General features: G+C 37.0%; 3 protein-coding genes across 3 annotated transcripts in view; 2 read left to right on the top strand and 1 right to left on the bottom strand.

Annotated features, from left to right (window-relative positions):
- Positions 1-1,007: 1,007 nt before the first annotated feature.
- spra (sepiapterin reductase a) lies at positions 1,008-5,614 on the bottom strand. The gene is made up of 3 exons (XM_026921665.3): positions 5,174-5,614; positions 4,788-5,078; positions 1,008-2,450 (listed from the first exon to the last, which is right to left on the bottom strand). The coding sequence occupies exons 1-3, from the start codon at positions 5,502-5,504 to the stop codon at positions 2,260-2,262; spliced, it is 813 nt and encodes a 270-aa protein (XP_026777466.2). The 5' UTR covers positions 5,505-5,614; the 3' UTR covers positions 1,008-2,259.
- Positions 5,615-7,534: 1,920 nt separating this feature from the next.
- Positions 7,535-14,956, top strand: exosc2 (exosome component 2). The gene is made up of 9 exons (XM_026921664.3): positions 7,535-7,737; positions 9,309-9,410; positions 9,562-9,607; positions 9,708-9,797; positions 10,507-10,572; positions 10,714-10,782; positions 10,912-11,088; positions 11,181-11,309; positions 12,564-14,956. Exons 1-9 carry the CDS (start codon positions 7,613-7,615, stop codon positions 12,642-12,644), a joined length of 885 nt encoding a protein of 294 aa, XP_026777465.1. The 5' UTR covers positions 7,535-7,612; the 3' UTR covers positions 12,645-14,956.
- A 1,539-nt stretch (positions 14,957-16,495) lies between these two features.
- abl1 (c-abl oncogene 1, non-receptor tyrosine kinase) overlaps positions 16,496-22,868 on the top strand; it is a 35,072-nt gene continuing 28,699 nt past the window's right edge. The window contains exon 1 of the mRNA XM_026921658.3: positions 16,496-18,130. Coding sequence (XP_026777459.1) covers positions 17,995-18,130 — 136 coding nt within the window. The 5' untranslated portion in view covers positions 16,496-17,994. The remainder of the gene's footprint in view (positions 18,131-22,868) is intronic.

The raw sequence follows: 22,868 nt of genomic DNA, 5'->3' as shown, positions 1-22,868 counted from the left end.
CAGTCCGGCCACGAGTTGTTCCCGCCCACAGGGCTGCCATGCACTGTATGTTCTCTAGAGACTCTCTCTATAATCTCTAGAGACTGTTGTGTGTGAAAATTCCAGATCAGCAGTTCCTGAAATGCTCAAACCAGCCTGTCTGGAAACAACAAATAAGCCACTGTCAAAGTCACTGAGATCACATTTTTCCATGTTCCTCCTTATATGACTACTACAGTACTGTAATGTTTTGTGGATCACAGTAGAGTTTATCTTTGTGCAGGTGATTTATTCAGAGCTACTGGGCACTGATGAATTTTTGGAAAAAGCGTCATCTCTCCAAACAGGCAGGGATGTTTCCATAATCTTCCAGAAACAAAATGTTTATAATGAGAGTGTGGGACGTGTTGTGTTTCATGAGATGCTTTCCAGAGGTTGTAGGCTGTGGAGGATCAGATGAGACAAAAAAACAGCGTGACAGTTTGGATCATTTGTAGCCAGGATAACTATTCGTCCTTTGACTTGAAGTTGAATGATACGCAAGTGATATCTGCTGTAATACTGAGTGGAAAATACATACATACGGAAAATAAATACAATTAATATTAATTAAAGAAGAAAATAATTGAAAAAGTGTTTAGAATGCATAATTAAATGTAACACAATGCCCGTGAGACAGGTTAGTTCCTGTTATCTCTTATGTTATAAATAAACAGGTGTTCCCTGGGATGTAGGAGGAAACGTAGGGGAGAACGTGCGCAACTCCACACAGAGATAACGCAATATTTTCTTTTGGAAATGTACCATGTACAAGGGGTTCTACTGAAATTCATCATCTGCACATTTGGAAAGTAACCTTTCAAAACTCATCAGATTGTCATGTATCACTTTTTTCAGCTTCCATCATGCCCAGGATGTGAGAAATTTGGTCTGTGAAGTACTTAGCCTACATGGTAAAAAAAAAAAAATACTTCCACTGAATTAAAAGTAACATTGGAAAGAACTAAACTAAAATAATATAACATGAGTAAATTAAGGCACCTTTATTACATTTAAGGACATTGCAAGTCACAAAATCACAATAATGCAACTACAAATTACAGAAGACACTTACATCAGCTACAGATTACATGATTTACATCAACAGAATTAGGAATGTCACTATTTGGTTTAATCTAGGTTAGAAATGCACTGATACCACAACTTTAGATTGATTTCGGGTGCAACTTTTTAAAAAATCTACTTAGCAATTTTTTCCAATAAACTCCAACAAATAGAAGATTTGTATAAGACTTGGCAGCTCCTCATTTTGCAGAGCGAAAGAGCACTTTTTACTTTGCTAGCTAACAAAATTGACCAAAACATTACCTACCATAAGAGTATCTATTATATTATGTATATTTACACTAAGAAACTAACTAATACAAGGATTAATATTATATTGTGTATTTAAACCAGCAGCAAAGTTTTCCTCCAAGCTAGCTAATATTAGGGTAGTAAGCTAGCTAGCATTTGGCTAACTAACTGTGCAATATGTAGATAATGTATGTTTGTGTTTACTGTTTGTAATGTGAACATGTGATTTAATTGCATGACAATAAACCTGAAAGTAACTATTCTGTGATTAGAACCAGTAGCCAAGTCTGCTAGCAAGCTAAATAATATTAGGAAGCTAGCTCACTAATTAGGCTATTTATTAGATTCTGTAATTCAATCCAGAAGCTAGGTTTGCTAGCATTAGGGTAGTAAGCTAGCAAACAATAGAGTAGTAAGACAGTTCATACTGAATAAAGAATGGTGTGTTGGAAAGTATACTTAAAAGCTAACTGACATTGGAGTAGCAAGCTAGCTTGTGTAGAAATGTAGTGAGATCAAAATCCTTCTAGTAATGTTTGTTTACTCAGCAGGCATTTTGGCTATGATTCTGGTCAGTTATTTTTCAGTCATACATGGCCAGGGTCCTATATAACTAAATAAGAAAAATTAAACAAATAAGAAACAGCTTGATAAGAAGAACTTTTAAACATGGATTTGAAATTACTATCAAAATCTGACAAAAATGGTAAATAATGTGGCCTTTGGATCATATAATACTAAAAATAAGGTTAATGACTGATGAAAGATGTCATTTTGTAATTGCAACCAAAATGAAAATATGCACATAACCACCTTAATGAGAGCAACTCTATAAATAAGGAAAACTTTAATGCTGGTACAGGAACAGATACCAAATCTGTCTGTGGTAATACTGCATCTCTTAGAAATGTTACAGGAATGCATTTACAAATCATAAAAGTCTAGATGAGCTCCAGATGCATAGTCATCCTTCAACATGACCTTTATCAGCTTCCCTACAGACTCTTCACAGGTCAGTAGGCGGCCCTCAGCGTGCATTGCTGTCGTCGACTTCCTAATATTGTCATCCGCTGTGTTAGATCGGGCGTGGAGTTGCATATCTGTGTCCAGAGGTCCTGAGGAATTAAAAAGATTAACACAGGTAAGTAGTGCACTTCTGAACATAAGGAACTGCCTACTGTCACAAATCTCGTGAGTTTATTAATTATTTAAGAGAAAATATAAAATATGTAGATCTTCATTAGAAACCGGTGCCTGTTTTAGTCAAATCTTTTGATATTCATTTGCTTCATCTGAGGTAATAGTATATTCTTAAACTGTATTTTTCAAAATAACAACATCAGAAGTCACTAAGCACTGTCGTTTTTGTTTTGCACTTGCCATAGATATAAAAATTGCATACTAAATATGTAATTTGTACTAAATATGTACAAAATATTTTCAAAATACTAAGGAAAAAGAAAGCTTAGATTAGTAAGTTACAGAAAAAACTGCAGCTGTTATAAATGGTGCAACAAACAATATATATGCTTTCCTGTATTATTTATTCCATACGATATCCTATTGTGTATAATGCACTAAGAATATTTTCTGCATTTATGATATTTCTGATTAGTTTTATGATCCAAAAGGATGTCTGATTATATGCCTATGAACCTTTTAACTTCTTACAACCTTCTTTGTATGAAATACAACTAAATCAGTGTCGCTTGTTAGACTTTTTACGACGTGTGAGATAACCCATGTTATACCTACAAACTCTAATACACACTAGTTTTTTTTTTTTACACATTTATGTAATGTATTGGTGTTGCCTCTTTTATACATTCATCACTGAAAGTGTATTGCTTCCAGATAAAAGAAGAATAAATCAGTATTATTTCTGTTAATGATCTGAGGCCTGATGTACTAAAGCCGGGTTTGTCAATAAAAATATTTTGTATGAACATCGAGTTTAAAAAAAAAAACATGAAATATTGTGACTTCTGTAGCAGATCCTCTGTCATGGAAGTATGTGTTTATTTTCTGCTTCAAGTTCAAAAACTGATATATCTGTCCTTGGCTCTAGTCAACACATAATCACTTTTAATTGTATTATTTATAGAATAAACTATTCATTAATGGTTAAGCATTAAAAGGTAAATGCTGACACCATTCTGTCATATAAGTTTATCCATACCACTGTAAGGAAGGAATTTTGTGTAGCTGGACCTTCACAAATTGTAGTTAATTAGCAGTGTATTACTGTGTATACAGTGTACAGGCTACCAGTGTAAATTGTGGTTAATTACCAGTGTATTACTGTGTATACAGTGTAAACTCTAGTTAATTACCAGTGTATTACTGTGTATAGGCTACCAGTGTAAATTGTGGTTAATTACCAGTGTATTACTGTGTATACAGTGTAAACTCTAGTTAATTACCAGTGTATTACTGTGTATAGGCTACCAGTGTAAATTGTGGTTAATTACCAGTGTATTACTGTGTATACAGTGTAAACTCTAGTTAATTACCAGTGTATTACTGTGTATAGGCTACCAGTGTAAATTGTGGTTAATTACCAGTGTATTACTGTGTATACAGTGTATATCAATGTAAATTGTAGTTAATTACCAGTGTATTACTGTGTATAGTGTACCAGTGTAAATTGTGGTTAATTACCAGTGTATTACTGTGTATAGTGTGTATATCAGTGTAAACTGTAGTTAATTACCAGTGTATTACTGTGTATACTGTGTATAGGCTACCAGTGTAAACTGTGGTTAATTACCAGTGTATTACTGTGTATACAGTGTATATCAATGTAAATTGTAGTTAGTTACCAGTGTATTACTGTGTATAGTGAGTATATAAGTGTAAACTGTAGTTAATTACCAGTGTATTACTGTGTATACAGCGTATACCAGTGTAAGTTGTAGTTAATTACCAGTGTATTACCATGTATAAAGTGTATATCAGTGTAAACTGTAGTTAATTACCAGTGTATTACACTGCATACAGTGTACACCAGTGTAAATTCTAGTTAATTACCAGTGTATTACTGTGTATATCAGTGTAAATTGTAGTTAATTACCAGTGTGTTACTGTGTACATCAGTGTAAATTGTAGTTAATTACCAGTGTGTTACTGTGTACATCAGTGTAAACTGTAGTTAATTACCAGTGTGTTACTGTGTATACTGTGTATATCAGTGTAAATTGTAGTTAATTACCAGCGTGTTACTGTGTATAGTGTGTATATCAGTGTAAATTGTAGTTAAATATCAGTGTATTACTGTCTATAAAGTGTACACCAGTGTAAACTGTAGTTAAATATCAGTTTATTACTGTGTATACTGTGTATATCAGTGTAAACTGTAGTTAATTACCAGTGTACTAAAGGATCAAGACTTGGCTACACTGCCAAGTTGACAGGATGTCCATGAATATAAAGTGTGTGCTCTACATGTTTACCTGGAGCATAGCTGAGAACCCTGAGCTCAGGCTCTTCCTTGGCCAGCACGCGGAACATCATGTCACGTGCCGCTTTCCCTGTGCAGTAGAGCACCCAGGAGGGAAAAGGCTGCAGGGCGCACAGAGAGCTCACGTTCACCACACAGCGGCGCAGACCCACGTGACCCGGGAACACCTGCAGGATCCCAGCAGTCAAGCACAGCGCTGAGCTCACGTTCATCGACAGATACCTGTCCACTTCGTCCATGTCAGTGAAACCTCGGACGTAGCGTGAAACATCGCCCAGTGAAGCTTAAACAGGGGAAATGGATCAACAAAATGATTTCGATCTCAGTAAACTCACTCTCAGTAATAATCCATGAGTTGTCGGTTTACAGATTGCTCACCTGCGTTATTAAACAGGAAGAGGCTGTTGATATCAGAGCTTGGTGTCTTTCTGGCTTCTATTATAACTCGTTCCACTCCATCTTTCTGCCCCAGATCTGCGACCACACAGCGGATAACCAATCCATCACTATCCGAGGATAAATCCTCGTCCAGTTCCTGCAGCTTTTCTCCAGATCTGGCAACCAGGATGAGCACCGAGCCCGGTTTTAGGAGAGCTGATATTTCTTTAGCAAGACATCTTCCGAAACCTTTGGATGCTCCTGTTATGATGCAGAGAGCCTTGCCGAAGTCTTTCGCCTCTGACGAAGCTGAAGTTTTACCAGCTTCCATGTTGCTCTTTCCAAGTGAGATAAAAAAAAAACACGCGAGCTCACTTGTTGATTACTTTTGTTTGAGACTGGGACACTTCCGGGAGTCGGACCAATGAGCTTCCAGCTGCACGCCACGCCCCCTGGAGCAGCAAACCAATGCTGCCTTCATGTGCTCTGGGATTGATCCTACAGGAAACATGGATGACGCCAGATTCATTCATACATATTTCTTTATTTATTTTCCCTTTTTTCTTGTATTTTGACACCATAACACATATTACTCAGTTAGCTAGCTTGCTTGGTCCAATACAAGCTGTTTTCACTTTGTAAAAATGTACAACATGCATAGAATGGCTGCTGATATAGTACATAGATGAATATGAGCAAAATGTAAAGTGCTAACAATTAGCTGCATTTAGAAATATGAACAAAACCTGTCATTCAGTACAAAAAGTGTGTTCTCCTCCGCCATGGTGAAAGTTTAGGACTTCTCCCATTTCGGAAACTCGGGTATCAAAATTATCTCCGAGTTTCCCAGTCGGAATTACGACTTAATTGGTCATTCATGTGCAACTTCCTAGTGGGAAACTCGTATTTACTATCATTCAGACAGCACGTGAAGGCAGCACAAGTATCAACCCTTACTACAATGGGCAAAGAAAAACCCTTAGTCATGCCATAAACCTGTTACTGAGCTCAGTCATGTGCTGTAATCGGAGGATTATCTCAGATATAATTTTCCATGAATATGAGACTTGTTCTCTTGCTAGAAATAAATATTTTATCTATATAACACTAATCAATATTGGAAAATGCTGTATAAAATGTTACACATCATCAGCAGATAAAATAAAGCAACATGAGCAAAATGAGCAAGGTAAAAATTTTAAATATTAATTATTTACAGCATAACCTAGTGGACATTACAATGGACATGATATGCAATGAACATATACATACAATACAAGCTTAGTTAGGCTCAGTGTAATCTTTACAAGAGTAAGAGAAATCAGTTATTTATCAAACACATTCAGAAATAACAGAGCTTGAGTAAAGTGTTGTACAGGAGAGAGACCTAAAAATAATAATAATAATAATAAAAGCCATAAAAGTATAGAACAAAAGTCACAAGGAATGTGATACATGGCAGATACATGGATCACGGGACAGAGAAAAAGATTAGACTTTATTTATACTGACTTTAAAATGTTAATAGCTGAGGAAGACCTAATGTAAAAGAGTAAAATGGGACTATTATTTCTCAGCATAGCAACAAGAATAGAAAAAGCATGCACAGAAGCAAGCACTGGAGAGGCTAGGAAGTGGAAAAGATGGGCATTTCCAAATCTTGAGCTTTTTCTAGTTCTTTAAAAACAGTTATAAAACATAAAAAAGCAGTTCTGTTTGTAGGCTATATCTGCTGAACAAATTACAAAGTTCAATAATAAAAGATAAACAATGTTTAGCAATGAAAGAGTGCAATAATAAAAGATGTTTAGCAATGAAAGAATATTATTGTCAGGATTTAAATAATGTTGCTAATATTTTAATGCTTGTATTATGTTCATAAAATAAATCTGTGCTGATGTGGTCTAGGGAATGTACTTTAAACTTAAATGTAAAAAAAAAAAAAAAACACACAAAACCCTTTTCTACTGTACGAGTGTGAAGATGGTTTTATACCAATTTGGCAACCTCAGACATCAAACTCATTTTAGCGGTCTTCTTCTTATTATTATTGAGTTTTTTTATATATATAATTATTAGCCTATTTTAGTTTAACACTATGGGTTTTATCGAAACAAACAAAAAAACAAAAAAAACTTTGTTGTACATGAGTGTGAATAGGATTTTATCCCAATCTGGCAACCTCACACAGCAACGCACCTTTAGCGGTCATATTATTATTATTATTATTGAGATTTTATAATTATTATTATTTTACTTTAATTCTGGGGGATCAATCGAAACAAATAAAAAACAAAACAACTCTATTGTACATGTGTGTGAACAGGGATTTTATCCCAATCTGGCAACCTCAGCCAGCTCTACCAGCACATAGATGGCGGTATTTGTGCTAAGGAACTCTCACTCGGCCATTTTAGTGTAAACTCACATGGTTCAGGCATGGCGGTAGATATGAGATTGCCTGCGAGGAAACAAGCGTCTCTGCCAGCTTCTCTTTCTAGCTCGGACGGTAAACACTTGGTGGTTCCGGGGGATGTGATCACATCAGACACAGGCTTTATGAGGTAAACATGAGCGGGTTTAAATGGAGTGGAGCCGGTTAGCTGTAGCTCCATCACTCAGTCAGTGAGGGTTAGCCTGATGCTAAACTAATGTTTTGTCTAATTCTGTTTGTTTGCTAATTAAGTTGTTTGTGCTTAGCATCTTTTGAAAGTCTGACCAGCTGTAGTATAACTCTTCTTTAACTTCTTAATTCTTTGTTTTTTTGTAAATTTGCTGTACATTTTTTACTTCCTATTGGTAGCTAGGTACTTTTAAGAAATGCTTCATAACATAAATTCAATACATAAGCAAGACAATTTCAGGCTTTCTTTTTGTTTTATTTAATTTTATTTCTTTCTAGCTTCTATCCTACTGGTTTTCCTATTTCCTCCATTTTTCTTTATGTACCTCTATTTTACAGTTCATCTGCAAAACACAATCCCATGTTCATTTCATGCTGTCTTCCTTTTCTTGCTTTCTTTTCTCATTTTGAAGTAAGGGTGTGCAAACTTTTGCACTCAACTCCTACTACACCTGGTGTTTCTTCTCAAGTGATCAGGTGGTCAGGGGGAAGTGGAAACAGGGCCATGTGTGCCTTAGCTTTTCCGCTGTGGCCTTTGAGACACTATTCCAGTGTTTTGAAGCAGATCTGATTTTTTTTTTTTTTAAGTCTTGTCTGTTTGCATAAAAGTAAAACTTGGTGCATATCAGGTTCCTGTGTTCTCATCATTCCTTGACCAAAATGTTGGCTGACCAGTAGCACAACGGTGGTTGTAGAAAAGACAAGCGCCATTGTGTGCAATCACAAGACAGTTTATTCTGTCTGGACTCCGCTGACTACCCTCCATGATTCACGTGCATCATTTGAGTGCCAAATGATAAATTTTGACCCGGCCTGTCATCACATAACAATAACTAACTTCATACAATAACAAAACGTGAGTGAAGTGACCCGATACCAGAAATGGTTCTTGCGAGACTTAGGACCTGATTTGTATGTGGCCCATATCTGTGAAAGAATCAAATCTGAGCTGTTCACACTTAGACAGCAATATCCAGTCTGTGTCGGACGTCTGCAAAAAAAATAAAAATTGTAATCATTGGCAAAGTAAATGAAATTAACGCTGCTAATAGCTCTTAAGTACAGGAACAGAGTTGAGGAGATATTTTAAAGTCTGCTCACAAGGTCCATGTAGTTTTAACAGTGTGTGTGGATGGGCAGAAAGTTTGTCAGCGTTTTCTATGGGTTTGTGTTTCCCTTCACAGGCAGCAGAGGGCTCTTAAAAATTGCAAACCGCTGCTTTAAGTGATTTAATTTATATCAATTTTCTTCTGTTTTTATTACAACATCCAGTTTCCTCTTGTTCTGTCTCTGCATGTTATCAGTACTCTTTGAACTTGTCTGTTTGTGCTAGTTTTTAGTACTTTTTCTACTTCAGTACTTCAGGATTTCTCTTGCTGTCTGTTTATCCATCTGTCTGTTATCTAAACTCCCCAAAATGGCTTTTTTCTGATGCTCTCAAGATCATTTAGATTTCTCTATAAAATCAGTCACCAGTACAAATTTTATCCCTCTTTATTTTTTGTTCTTCAGAGGCCATGGAACGTACATGGATGATGAAAAACTCACTGCTTCGGTGGCTGGTGAGGTGGAACGAGTCAACAAACTCATCTGTGTGAGGCCACTGAAGACGAGGTGAGAACTTTACATAACAGTGTCTGACTGGAAATCTCATACGTTAGGCTGCTTTTTCTCGGAGACCAACCCCAAGAGATAACATCACACTGTAAAATCACATGAATACTGAATTTAGCATGATATATTCTTTATTTATTTTTTTTTCCAGGTTCAATGGTGAAGTCGGTGATGTGGTTGTTGGTCGGATCACTGAGGTTTGAATGTTTAGGATACAGAAACGTGATTTGTGTTGTCAGTCATGGATCACTTTATGAGAATAACAAGAATGTTTGTTACATGACTCTTTGACTGTAGGTTCAACAGAAACGCTGGAAAGTGGAGACGAACTCGCGGCTGGACTCTGTATTGCTTCTGTCTTCGGTTAATCTTCCTGGAGGAGAGTTGGTAAGTAAAGGATAACTTCAGGATGTACTGTTGTAGGAAAATAATCAACGACAGGTTGGTGTGATGGTGTTACCATACCGGAGTTGGTTGAATGCTAAGTATTTAAAATTTATTAAAGAATGACATGTAACATTTATGGTTATAGTTACATTTAATGGTGTGGAATGTCCATGAAACAAGGTAGTTTCTGTTATTCCCTCTGTCATTCCCTTTTCTTTCTTAGCGTTATAGAAAAAAAAGCAGTTTGTCATTTTAGAGAAAGTCCCCGTCCTCCCTAACCCAAGGCTTTACCATGCCGGAAAACCTACTGACTCTGATAAAGCGCTGACACTGGAGACTCCTTCCATAAATACTAAATACGCACCTTCTCTTGGATAACTTCATCATATCAATACTTGCACTTGTTTTTAATCTGTTAAATGGAGCATCTGCCATATAAGTCCATGTGTAAGTTGTTATTGTAGAAACAATCATGTATTAGCACGAGCACATTATTATAAATCAGTATATCAGTACCTTCTGACCAATTGGAGTCGAGGAATAATCAGCAGCAGCAGTATAAAATAATGAATATTGCTATATATTTTTTGCAGAGACTGATGAATATTTCGTGTAAGGAGATGAGATGGAGAGTTGCCCTCCGGTTGTCATTCAGTGTTCATGTAAGCGGTGTGTGATTTCTAACTAACCTTTAACGTTAATATTTCAGAGGAGGCGTTCGGCAGAAGACGAACTTGCCATGAGAGACTATCTTCAAGAAGGGGACCTCATTAGTGTATCCTGACAAGCACTAGGATGGTTTTATATATAAATGAATTTATTCAAATGTCTATCAGACATGCTCTTCTCATGTTGTTGTTTTTTTTTTTTTTTTTTTTGCTTGTCATTATATAAGGACTTCCTTGACTTGTTTAAGGCAGAGGTACAGTCTGTGTTTTCAGATGGAGCCCTCTCTCTCCACACACGCAGCTTAAAGTACGGCAAGGTACGTTGGAAAAATATTACATAATGCCTTATTACAGTAAAACAGTATTTCACGTCTTCATATTTGCTGTAAGCAGTCACTTTCTGTTTTTTCGTTTTTTTAGTATGTTTGTGTGTTTTTATGTCTTAGCTGGGTCAGGGTGTGGTCGTGCAAGTATCGCCCTCGCTCATCAAGAGACAGAAAACCCATTTCCACAATCTGACATGTGGAGCGTCCGTAATACTAGGGAACAACGGCTATATTTGGATTTACCCCACACCGGGGCAACAAGATGAAGAGGCAGGAGGATATTACACAAGCCTAGAGGTGAGGAGAATGTTTGTTGTAATTGTTTATAGTGCTGTGTGCGATTTGATCAGTTACTGAATTCCCATCTTCCTTTTTGGTTTGGTTTTCAGCCCGTCCCTCTCTCAGACCGGGAAGTCATTTCTAGACTGAGAAACTGTTTACTGGCTCTGGCAGCCCACAAAGTGATGCTGTACGACACCAGCATACTCTACTGCTATGAATCCTCTCTGACACACCAGGTACGATTTGAATATAGGGCTGAGCAATATGACTGTAATATCTATGTCATGATAAATTGTCACAATTAATTTTTCTGAGACATTGTAGGCATTGCGGTGTTATTATTTTTTTTAATAACAATTAAACTGTAATTGGAGGCAACTGATTTGATGTTAAGCTTCCTGAATTGTAAAAATTTGTACAGAATTTTATTTCCTTCTCTTTCAGTATAAAAAAACTCAGTTTTTCCTGCAACGCTTGTTTTGCTGACAGTTTGTTTATATCGTTATATACATTGTGTATCTTAGAAATGTCTACAAGTATCATACTATGTAACTTGGCTCATGTGCGCTAGTCATTTTGGGGTTGTGTTTTTTCTTTTATATTTAAAAATATATAAAAATATTTATATCTCTTAAATAAAAAAAAATGCTTGACAGAAAGGTTCACACAGACTCTGATTGAGACTAGACCAATGCAACGGGACAGGGATCCCACAGAACGCAACAAAAAAAGTTGTGTTAGTGGAAGGTTTTTACTTTCAAGTGGAAGTGAGAAGGGGTTAGATATGAAGCCTGCGGGACACAGAAACACCACTTTCATTAACATGAAATAACACTATATAAATGCGTTGCTGAGTGATGCTTTTACAGTATCCTTAGTAATTGCCTGGTCAGTGTTGCAGTGGTTTAAATTAGGCTACACGTTTGTTTATATTTGGGGAATAGAGAAAGCTAAATTTGTTAGAAAATATTGCAGGCAGGTATAAACAAAAATAATAACTACACAAGTAGGATTAAAAAACAGTTCTGCATCTGTAGTCTAAATCTGTAGTTGAAACTAATTATGAACTAGAATGATGTAGCTGAGGTTGAGGAACTGTTAAAGCCAGAATTCACACCCCATGCTGGAAAAGCTGGCATTCATACCTCTGGATTTTTTCTAGTGTTTCCCAGGACGTAGTGGTAGGGTTTATAGTATATTTAAAAAACAAAACAAAAACCTTTTATTTTAGGCTACACCCATCTCGGGATTAAATACAGACACAGATATTGTCATTGCGTATGGATTTAAAATTATAAGCGAAACTTAAAAGACTAATCATGCTGTATTATAAACTGCTAGATCCTAATATACGCAGATTCTCATTGGTTTGTACGATTTATTTTCAGTGAGCGACACCTTGTAAAGCTGCATAGTTGATAGGTGCTTATCTGTGCGTATGTCTGTTGTGACCTCTTTTAGAAATTCATAAAATTACTGTCCTTTTGCAGATCAAAGACATCTTGAAACCAGAGATCATGGACGAAATTGTGATGGAGACACGGCAACGACTTCTTGACCAGGAGGGTTAGAATGCTCGCAGTCAACAACACGCATATGAGAACGATTTCTCACAAAAGGATTCACACCAGTGTTAAGAACAAGACTTGCCTTTTCATCTTTCTGATTAAAAACAAAAAGACTCAGGAACAAAATGTCACCAGTAACACTCTGATGCTATTCCTGGTTATAATTATTCTGTGTCACTTCTCTGAGATTCTTTCTGAGATACAGATCACAGTCTACTGAGTGTCCCAAAAGTCTCCATACATAGGGGCAGGGGTAGCTCAGTGAGTAAGACAGATCGGACTGATCGGAAGGTCGTGATTTGAAATCCCAGCACTGCCACTGCTAGACCCTTGAGCAAGACCCTTAACCCTCAACTGCCCAGTTCCTCAAGTCGTTGTGGACTTCTCCCAAATGCCATAAAATATCAGTGTAAATAGGGGAAATTAACACTTTTTCTCAAAACATCTTCCAAAATTTTTCATATTTTCATTAGTTTATATTATTATTATTTTTTCAGATAGACTTTAAGAATGCTTTTAACAAAAGAAGGCTGTGGTGCGCCAGGAAAAGATACAGCGCAAAGATCATTTAAAGAAACGCATTCGAAGTGCAGTTACATGCATAACACCAGATGTGTTAAAACGAGATCATCGTGAGTGGGAGAGATGACTCCGTTTGTGTTTACAAAGAAATGGCTGTTTGTAAATAAAGTTACATTTTGCTAAAAAGTGGTAATTTTCCTGTTTGTATAGAGACTTTTGGGACACCATGTACAGATTTTGACTAATATTGCCAAAAAAAAAATGCTTAAAGGAAAGCTCCAGAATTTTCCAACCTAGTCTCTGTCCTGTGCATCTGTAACGTATCTGTCGCGGACAATAACTTCGACACGTTTCCCTGTACTGAGAACAGAACTGAAAATCTGTTTACTTAAAACTTGCTTACAATGAAAGTCTAAGGGCAAGTGTGGAATTGTCAATAAACATTTCAAATACATTACTAAATGACATGAAGTGTAAAACTACCATCATCGTACATCTTACCAAATCTGCTTTTGTAGAGTTATATCTTTAACTTTCCAGCAGTGGAGCAATACAGTAAGGGTGGGTGATGTCACAAAAAATATATAATCACAATACTAAAGACATTTCTGTGATGCACAATATGTATCTTGATATAAAGTTCTGCTAGGAAAATAAAATTGCATTTAAAAGAACCCTGAAAAACAATTAGTTTTAGTCAGTGTCTACAGAAATAAATTATTCCACATTAAACATATTGTATAATTTTGAAAACATGAACTTATCTGCTTCTCATCTAAGTTTGTAATATTTTTAAATTAATATTTTGAAGAAAGATATCACAATACCTTCCATATCTCAGAAAAGTGTACTGAGAAATTAGTTATCATGATAGCTATAATATAATATAATATACTATACTATACTATACTATACTATAATATAATATAATTGCCTGGACCTACAGTACAGTAAGAAAAATAGCGGTACCTAGTTACTGACCCACCTACACTGATAACATTTTTCCCTTATGAAAAAGGATTCTCATCTCTGAAGGGACAAATTCTACAAATTTAGAGCTTTGTTTGCAGATACATTTGAAGAATTCATGAGCGTTCTACAAAAAATGCTTTGTATGTGTAAATGTTTACTGATGGAATTCAGTGTTTCGTTCTTTTCTCAGTATAGGCTCGAAATTTTTCTCTGTGGTAATTGCACACAGTCTCCACACCAAGACATGAATACACATGCAGTAGATATAAAATATACTGAAGTAATATTCAGTATTATTAATATTAGTATTATTGATATCCTACCAAATACTAAGGGCATAATGATACATAATTTCCAAAACTGCACAGTTATTCCAAGGACTGTGCTACCAATGTACAGAAAATACAATATTTACTATTAGTATTTGAAAATTTTAAGTATGTGACAATGTTCAATGTATTATTTATTTCTGTAGTGAGCTGTTTTGGATGTATAGTCTTATACCAGTTTAAACTGTCAATCAGGATTAACCTAGACTGAATTTTGTGCTCTGATCTTGAATATTCTTGACCTGTTTCTCTGCACTGGAAACAATTTTGACTAAAATCCCGTTTCAAAGGTTCATGGCACATGTACAGTTTTAATGAAGTGTTTTCATCACTGGGACATTTTCATGATTATCTACATTATGGTGGAGTGATAGCAACCTTTTATAAGCTTACATGTATTAAGGTTTGTTTTTATACTGTGTACAAATGGAGATGAATTGGCATTTATTGGATGATGCTTGCTGAATAAAGTATTAGTAGCTCCAAATAAAACTATGTATGTGTATTCTTATAGAGATCCATAATAGTCTGATTTGAATATAGGCAACAGATTTTTAACACAAACTCTCACACTAAGGAAAAATCAGTGGCTCTGTAATGCTGTGGAGGGCATTTATTTATTTCGCTGGTGTGATTTGGGTCCACTTGTCCCCTTACAGGGAAGTGTCACTGCAGGGAAGTGTCAATACAAAGTTCTTCTACAGACATTTCTATCCTGATGGGTGTGGTCTCTTCCAAGGTGACTCCACCCCCATCTATAGTGCATGAAGGAATCCTGGGACTGCATTAATTCACAAGATGCATTTATTTTATTTTATTTTATTTTATTCATGCAAGTAATTTGGGGAAATTTCTGTGGAAAATTTTTTTTGACAAGCTCTGAGTATAAAAACAGAGTTTTGTTTCGCTTATTTGGACCATGTATTGAAAATGAACCATCACTCTTCGCATCATCACTATACATAGGATTTTGTAGAGTTGTATACAATAGTTATAGGATTAATTATAGGATTTGTATAGATATATTTGCTTTCTATGGCTCATTTAATTTAGTTTATGTGAGGGTTAAATCTACAGTGTTATACTTATAGACGTAAATACAGCACACCACCACAAGGGGGCAGTGTTCACCTCTGCGTGAGTGTACGACTGCCCTCTAGTGGTAACAATTCATATATCCCTGTTTATGGATGTTAAAGGATGCAGTAAAATAGGTGAAGGGTCCTGTGTTCATTAGATTATTACATGCTTTGCACAAAATAACACAAAATAACACCCTATTCACATCTTTGAATAACAATAATGCATCAGTTAATTAATTTAAAAGCATGTCACTTAAACAAAAAATAGGATTGATTTTCCCAAAACCTGTAATTTCTTCTGACTAAAGAGTGTTGATCACGTAATAAACAACGCATTGTGTAAAATATGGCATTTATTTTGAATTATAATAGCTGAACTTTATCTATTCTGTGAGTGCATTTTAGTTAAAACCTTTGAGCACATATCTGACTAGAGAGATACGAAATTTAGACAAATAACTGAAGTAATTAGAAATAATTGTGTATTTAGTAGACAAGACAGACAGAAAAGCATCTTGTATTATCTTGTCAATAATTTATTTCTACTGGGGAAATATTTTATGATATGATAAATGATTTTAATCTTTTTGAAGAGTGCAATTTGTATAAATTTTTAAGGTTATTATTTATTTATTTATTTATTTAATATTTCTCGGGGTTTTCTTATTAAATGAAAATTTTGTGAAAATTTCTGGTAGCAAAATAAACTCTTCATAGTAACAAACAAGGAAACAAATAAATACTATTACACACACACACACACACACACATATATATATATATATATATATATATATATATATATATATATATATAGTGTATATAAGAAATTCCATTTATTTGTTTATTTAATTCAAAAAAGAAAAGAAAGGTAAGAAAAGAAAAGAAAAAAAGAAAATCACAAGGAGAAGAAGGGTTTGTTGGCGGAAGAAACAGACGTCATGACGTCAGACGCAATCCTCCTCAGGAACCAGCCCACCTTGCGTATGGAAATATGGCGGCCCCTGCGTCGACGACTACTCGATAAACATTTATTCCTGAAAACTTCTTTCAACACTAAGAGATACTGAAAACCATTAGAGGTGTTCATACCAGGGGAGTGTGCCTTACTGTTGCGGATAGTTTTTTTAGAGAAACAACCTGACAGCGCTCGGGCAAACGCGAGAGAAGTCAGGTTGAGTGGCAGAGCTGAAGTGCCTCAGGTCCGGGTGTAGCGTTATCTGGAGCCCGGGAGCGAGAGAGCGACGGAAAGCTTGGACACGGAAGTCGAGGAGAGGAATTTGGCAGCAGATAATAAACCCGTGAAGTGTGTGAAACGTGTTGAGAATAAGTTCGGGATGAGTTCAGTCGCTGGTTTATTGTGCTCACGACTCGTTTGGAAAACTTCCCAACTAAGTTAACCTGTTGTTGACTAGCTAACTAGCGAGTGAAGCTGAGGCGAAGTGCAGCCAAGCGAGGACCTGTTAGCTAGGCGATGCTAAACTACCTTTAACATTAAACTGTAACTCTTAATAGGTGAGTACTAATATGTCAAGTTATATAACATTGCAGTTCACCAGGTGTTTAATGGTAGAGCAGGTAGACAGTTTGAGTCATGGATTTATAACTTGCACAAAGATTTCAGAGTAGCTATAATAATAATAATAATAATAATAATAACAATATGACATGCACTAATATTAAGTGTGAACTGACCACATTCCTTTAATTTTTTAAAAATCCCTGTTATCAGCCTTATGATTATTCATTGGATGTATTTCTATTTAATTTTTAAATGCCAATCTAAAGATATACTCTAAATCTATACCCCTAACACAGAAATACACTATAGTTCTGCAATTTATGCAGTTTTCAGTACATTTTGTACTGACAGTAACCAAATAATTGCCATAATATCCTTTTTTATTAACTGTAAATGTTCTCAGGATAAATCTTTAAACAAGCTTGACAATAATAATGGTTCTCCACCAGGTCCTTATATGTGCCTCGTACGCTACTCGGCACCTGGATGCTTTAGTCATGTCATGTTAGTTTCAGAAATGCTGTGGTTCGAGTTATCGTTTCTGAACATAGAATGTAGTTTCACATCCTCGTCTTTGTAACCATATTCCGTGGTGAGATGATTTGATTTTATGATTTACTTTTCACCCACCTGTGTGTGGTAACGTCTAAAAATCAGCACCTCTACTCAATTCATGACAAATAACGAAACCAGCGAGGATCCGGGTCGGCCTTGCCGCTGTGGTGGACAGGGAAAAGCGTCAGGTTTTGGGATTTGGGATCTGGAGGTCACACGATCACGGGCCACACTGACTGAGAGTGTGCTCCTTGAAGTGGCCTTCATAACGGAGCGGCTCCCTTTGAGCCCGTTTCAATCCACCGCTCCAAGACCGAGATCGTGAACGTAATCGGTTGTGATTCCCGGCTCCGGCCTGGCATCCTGCCCTTATGGGGCAGCAGCCAGGGAAGTTTGTTGGCGACCAACGGAGGCCGAGTCTGCCTGCTCTGAACTTCATCAAGAGCGGAGGGAAGAGGGACTCGTCGCGCCATGGACCTCAGCCCTGCAACGTGTTTGCAGTTCATGGTAAGGAAGTTGAGCTTCAGTTCCTGATTTTGGTTCCTTTTGGCTTTGGACTTCTACATTTTTTGATATTGTGCAGCAGGAGAATAGGAAGTCAGGGCTTAGATCATCGCTCTTGCATCATTAGTGTTCTGTTTTTATCAGAGGCTGAAATTCATGTTCGTTTCAAATTGGAGTCTTGGGAGTAGAAACTGTTATTTTTGATAAGGATAAATATACAAGCTGTTTAAAGTGAAGTTTTCTGGCATACAATTTTGATTTGATCATGAAGTCAGACAGTATTCTGCTCAATTTAATTCATTCTTGATAGTTTTCCTAGACTTCAGTGGTTTGGTCTAAATCAGTGTGAACTAGAGTTAGGCAATATGTAAGGAAGAAAAGATGATGAGCTGCGCTGTTACAGCACATCCTGAGGTGTTCTTCACCGCTTATACCACAGCCGACAATTTCAATTTTTAATTTATTCATCAATGACAGATCATTAACCAAGTTAGTTTCTGTTATCACTTGCGTTATAGCAGCTATAAACATTATTCTCTTACTAGCTTCCCTTTTTTTTCTCCTCTCTCTTGGAGTTGGAGTTCGTAATACAAAGAATGCAGCTTGTCAACATTACAAGATACGAAAAAAGTGCCAAGCTTAAAGTTCTCTGTCATAAAGACTTTCTCTTGATGGAAAAACTACTGACTTTTACAAAGCAGTGGAGATTTCATACAGAAAATTTCACTATATCAACAAGTGTATGTTTTTCTTGGTTAAAAAACAACACTTTTGTATGTGCTCATTATTAGCCTTAGGTTATGTAGCTCATCTACCATACAAGTGAATGAGCTGTTACTATAGAAACGATAACGCATTAACATTAACCGATCATTTGAGTTGCAGTTGGAACTATTGTCAGAGCTGCTGCTATAGCGATTTTATCAACACCATCTGACCAATCAGAAATGCAAATTCATTATATATAGAAAAAGACATATTTAACTACTAAATCTTGCATGGTTAAACAGTGTGATTTGGCGAGGATGGAGAAAGTGATGGAAAAAGGAAACCTCTGTGATTAACCTAAACGGACTGATAGTATTTATGTCACTGAGGATAAACAGTGTGACCTGATCATCCAAAAACTCAGGGTAATTCCTTGACTGCCTTTACATCCTGCTCTGAGATGTCTATCCACAGTTCACTGTGACGTGTGCCGTTGATGACAGGGTCAGTGCTGACACATCTCTTTTGTTCAGGACGCATGCCGAGCGCGGCTGTCCTGAGCAGTTCCTTCCCATAACATACTCATTGTCACGGCAGGCAGAAAGATGTCAGATCTGCGGATCTGCTGTTGCGCAACCGGAGGCTGATGACTTGCGGTTGAGTTGGCAAACAAAACCTCCTGCCAGCTGCCAGTAAGCCGAGAGCGAGCAGCAGTTCTTGTAAAGTGGCAGGAGGGTCAACGTGGTTAGTGGTGCTATCTTTCAGTGCTGTTTCCGAATCAGTTCGGCTCTTTTGTTGGGAGATCCGCATGCTTGAGTAAAGGCAGGGCCGTTTCAGCATTTACACTGGTATTATGAAGACTCCTCCTGGCTGGAGCTGTCTCTCACCGAGCAGGTTCGAACTCCACACGCTCTGTAGTGAGACAAGCAAAGACCTGTCTGACTGCACCGCTGCATCCGCCGAAACACTCGTATGCATAGAGCTTCATTTACAAGTCAAAGGTGTACAGTAACATTACCTGCATGTGTGTATACGCTCTGGATATCTGAGGCGTTTCTGTAAAAGATATGTGCATTGTGATCTCTCTGTGTGTGTGTGTGTGTGTGTGTGTGTGTGTGTGTGTGTGTGTGTGTGGAGACAAATTATTCTCTGTTTGAATGATTCTTCAATGCAGCAAATGTCCTAATTAAACTTTTACCTAACCATGGTTCTTTTCATTGAGAAATATCAGCTATACCAAACATTTCAAATAAATATTTCAAATAAACACACCGGACTAAATCACTTTAAAAATGTGTCAATTTTGATTTCTTAAGATTTTTGCATTTGAATGCATTGGTCTATAATGTTATTCTATTATAGACGCACCTTATCATTAGCTACACACTATATATTTGTGCCGCATAAACCACAGAAGATGAAAATTGTGTCACTTTCTTGGCTCCCCAGAAATCTGTTTGCCTAGGCTGGTTACGCAATACGTAGCATAATAACGTATTGCGAGCTAGTTAGCAGGTGCAGCATGTTAAGTTTAAATGGAAGTCAGTTTTCCAGACATGTTTTCTCATTGACTTAATATGCTTTTGCTAAGGCCGCGGCTTAATGCATAAAAAAAAAAAATTCATCTTCTACATATCTTCCAGGTTATTTGTGCAAGTAAAGAATAAAAAAAAAAAATACTGACTATTGCACGTTTAAGCCAAATGACTTTCTGTTCACCACATATGCTCACTACATACCAGGGTTGGGCAATGTGGTGGTGAAATCGGCTATCATGACGATCATGGAATTGGCGCTAATCCATGACAGCTGATCGCTCATTTTGGGGGAAAAAAGGCTAGAAAACAAGAGAGATGTGTGTTTAAATGGTTTATTAAAATATCACACTGTTGGATTGTGTCCAATGCTGAATGCACGCTAGCCCCGATTTCTGTCGCAGACTAATTTTTTTAGGGATTCGAGACAAAACACGTTGACAAACTGCAAAAAACAAACAAACAAAAAAAAAAACATTACATGATTACTGGCAATGCACAGTATAAAAATATGTTTCTTTGCACTAAACTTCCAGTTCTCTTTGCAGAACAGGCAGTCTTCGCTGTCTGCATCTCCTCAACCAATTCTCTTAATTCGTGTTTTTCTTCTTTCCATACAAAATAGTACAGATCAACATTTTATGAGAAGCATGCTTCATTGGGAATCTCTCCAGGTGAAAGATAGTGTAGTGTGTGATCCTTGTCTGGGATCGCTTGTGTAAGGTGTACACCACAACATTCGCAAAACAGCTGCAAAACAGCTGATCTCAAGTGATAACCTGCAGGGTTGTTTGTAGGTATAAGTGATATAAGCATTCACGTAGGGCTCCAGGGCCACCAGGGGGCCTCATAAGAATGCTGGATTTATTAATTCCCATTGAATTTATTTATTTATTTATTTATTTGCTTACTTACTTACTTTTCGCCAGTGTATCCAGTTGATATTGAGAATCATGATACTACATCTGGTATTGGTGCCAAAGTCAAAATTCTGATATCGTGACAACCGTTGTTCTGGGTAAATACTGATAGTCAGTTATATATTGCAATGTTTAACATTCAGTTTCAGAATATTGTCAGTTTTTGTTCTGCTGCTTTGTTGTATCGGTGTACTTTGCTTTGTGTTAGCTTCATACCCAGATTCCTCTCCAGGCCAACAGCTGTTCTGAACATGTATGGACTGCGGCGGAGTGGACTGTGGCGTTTTTCAGTCTGCCCCCCTCTTTCTTCTTCTTGGCTGGAACTCATGGAATCTGCACAGTCTAGACACCAAAGCTCTCGCCCCATGATTCCTATGGGTCTTGAAGACATGGGTTTGTTTTCAGCTGGAGGGATTGTGATGCAGGCGCCTCGGCCTGGTAATTTCCGACCAGCTGTTGAGCCACAGAGACTCTTTTCCTTGTCCAGCTTCTGCTGGATGTGCACTCAATCATGTATTCCTTTTGTTTTTGGAAATGCCATGCCACCGTATGTGTATGCGTGTGTCTCACAGAAGAGTGGGATGATGAAATGAAAACTGCTCACTTGCAGTCTTTTAGATTTTTTTCAACTTTATGTTGAACCTCTATAGATCTGGGATAGTCCTAACCACGATATATTCTAATGAAAATGCTTTATAAATTTTACTGATCAGTATTGCTACTTTGGGGCTCTAAATGACTTTGGATCTCTAAATTTTTGTGATGCATCACTGTTTTTCTCTGCTCCCCTCTTGGCCAACTAAAGGAGCTTTCAGACACTTACTCATGAACCAAATCAAGAATAACAAAAACGGGTATCTTGAACATGGCATCCTATGAAAAGTCCCTTCATGGCCTCAGAAGCATGACCACAAACTCAGGCCTTGGGTCACTTACTGCAAGTGCTTACCCTACCAAGCTTGCTTTCACGTCTCATACTTTTTCTTTTCTTGACTTGAGACCATTATTGTACCTATCAGTGACTGACTTTAATATCTTCCCTTTAAAGGAATATGCTAACATCTTTCTCTGTTTCCTGTATCTATATGTGCAGGAACCACGTACGAGAATTTCAACACGGTTCTCTGTAGTGAGAGCTCCAACTTTGGAGTAATGTAGTAAAAACCCAAAAGGTTCCGGTTACTTACACTTTCTTGAAGGTTTTGTCGTAACCACATGCCCTACACTTGTAACACTTTATCATAAATTCTTCCCTCTGGAACGTAGTCCCACATCAATGGTGTGACAGAAAAGCATTCTCTCTGCCTTCGGGAGATGTTTGAATCCTGACGATGCCACAGCTGACAGGGGACAAGGGACCAGCATTGGTGGGAGGGATGGCATGCTCGATCTCTCTCTCCTGTCAATTACAGCAACACTGGCCAGTCATATGCATCTGTGAGCTCATGTATGCGGAAGAGGGTGGATAGCGCTTTTCATCTGAGTGTGTTTTGCTGCCCTGTGTCACTGTCATTGCCAGGTAATCAAAAATATCCAAAAAAAGTAGTCCCACTTCAGAAATTATAAATTATACAAAAC

Source organism: Pangasianodon hypophthalmus, chromosome 27, assembly GCF_027358585.1.
Source record: "Pangasianodon hypophthalmus isolate fPanHyp1 chromosome 27, fPanHyp1.pri, whole genome shotgun sequence".
Lineage (NCBI taxonomy): Eukaryota > Metazoa > Chordata > Actinopteri > Siluriformes > Pangasiidae > Pangasianodon > Pangasianodon hypophthalmus.
Note: the sequence above shows the minus strand (reverse complement) of the source record. Positions and strands in the feature narration are given on the sequence as shown.

Bases quoted from the DNA above. Each gene is read 5' to 3' on its own strand.
- spra (XM_026921665.3), bottom strand. From the start codon at position 5,504: ATGGAAGCTGGTAAAACTTCAGCTTCGTCAGAGGCGAAAGACTTCGGC. The intron at 5,079-5,173 runs GTGAGCAATCTG...CCCCTGTTTAAG, and splicing joins CTTCCTGTTTAATAACGCAG to CTTCACTGGGCGATGTTTCA. The intron at 2,451-4,787 runs GTAAACATGTAG...TTAATTCCTCAG, and splicing joins GGTTCTCAGCTATGCTCCAG to GACCTCTGGACACAGATATG.
- exosc2 (XM_026921664.3), top strand. From the start codon at position 7,613: ATGGCGGTAGATATGAGATTGCCTGCGAGGAAACAAGCGTCTCTGCCA. The intron at 7,738-9,308 runs GTAAACATGAGC...TTTGTTCTTCAG, and splicing joins TCAGACACAGGCTTTATGAG to AGGCCATGGAACGTACATGG. The intron at 11,310-12,563 runs GTACGATTTGAA...GTCCTTTTGCAG, and splicing joins AATCCTCTCTGACACACCAG to ATCAAAGACATCTTGAAACC.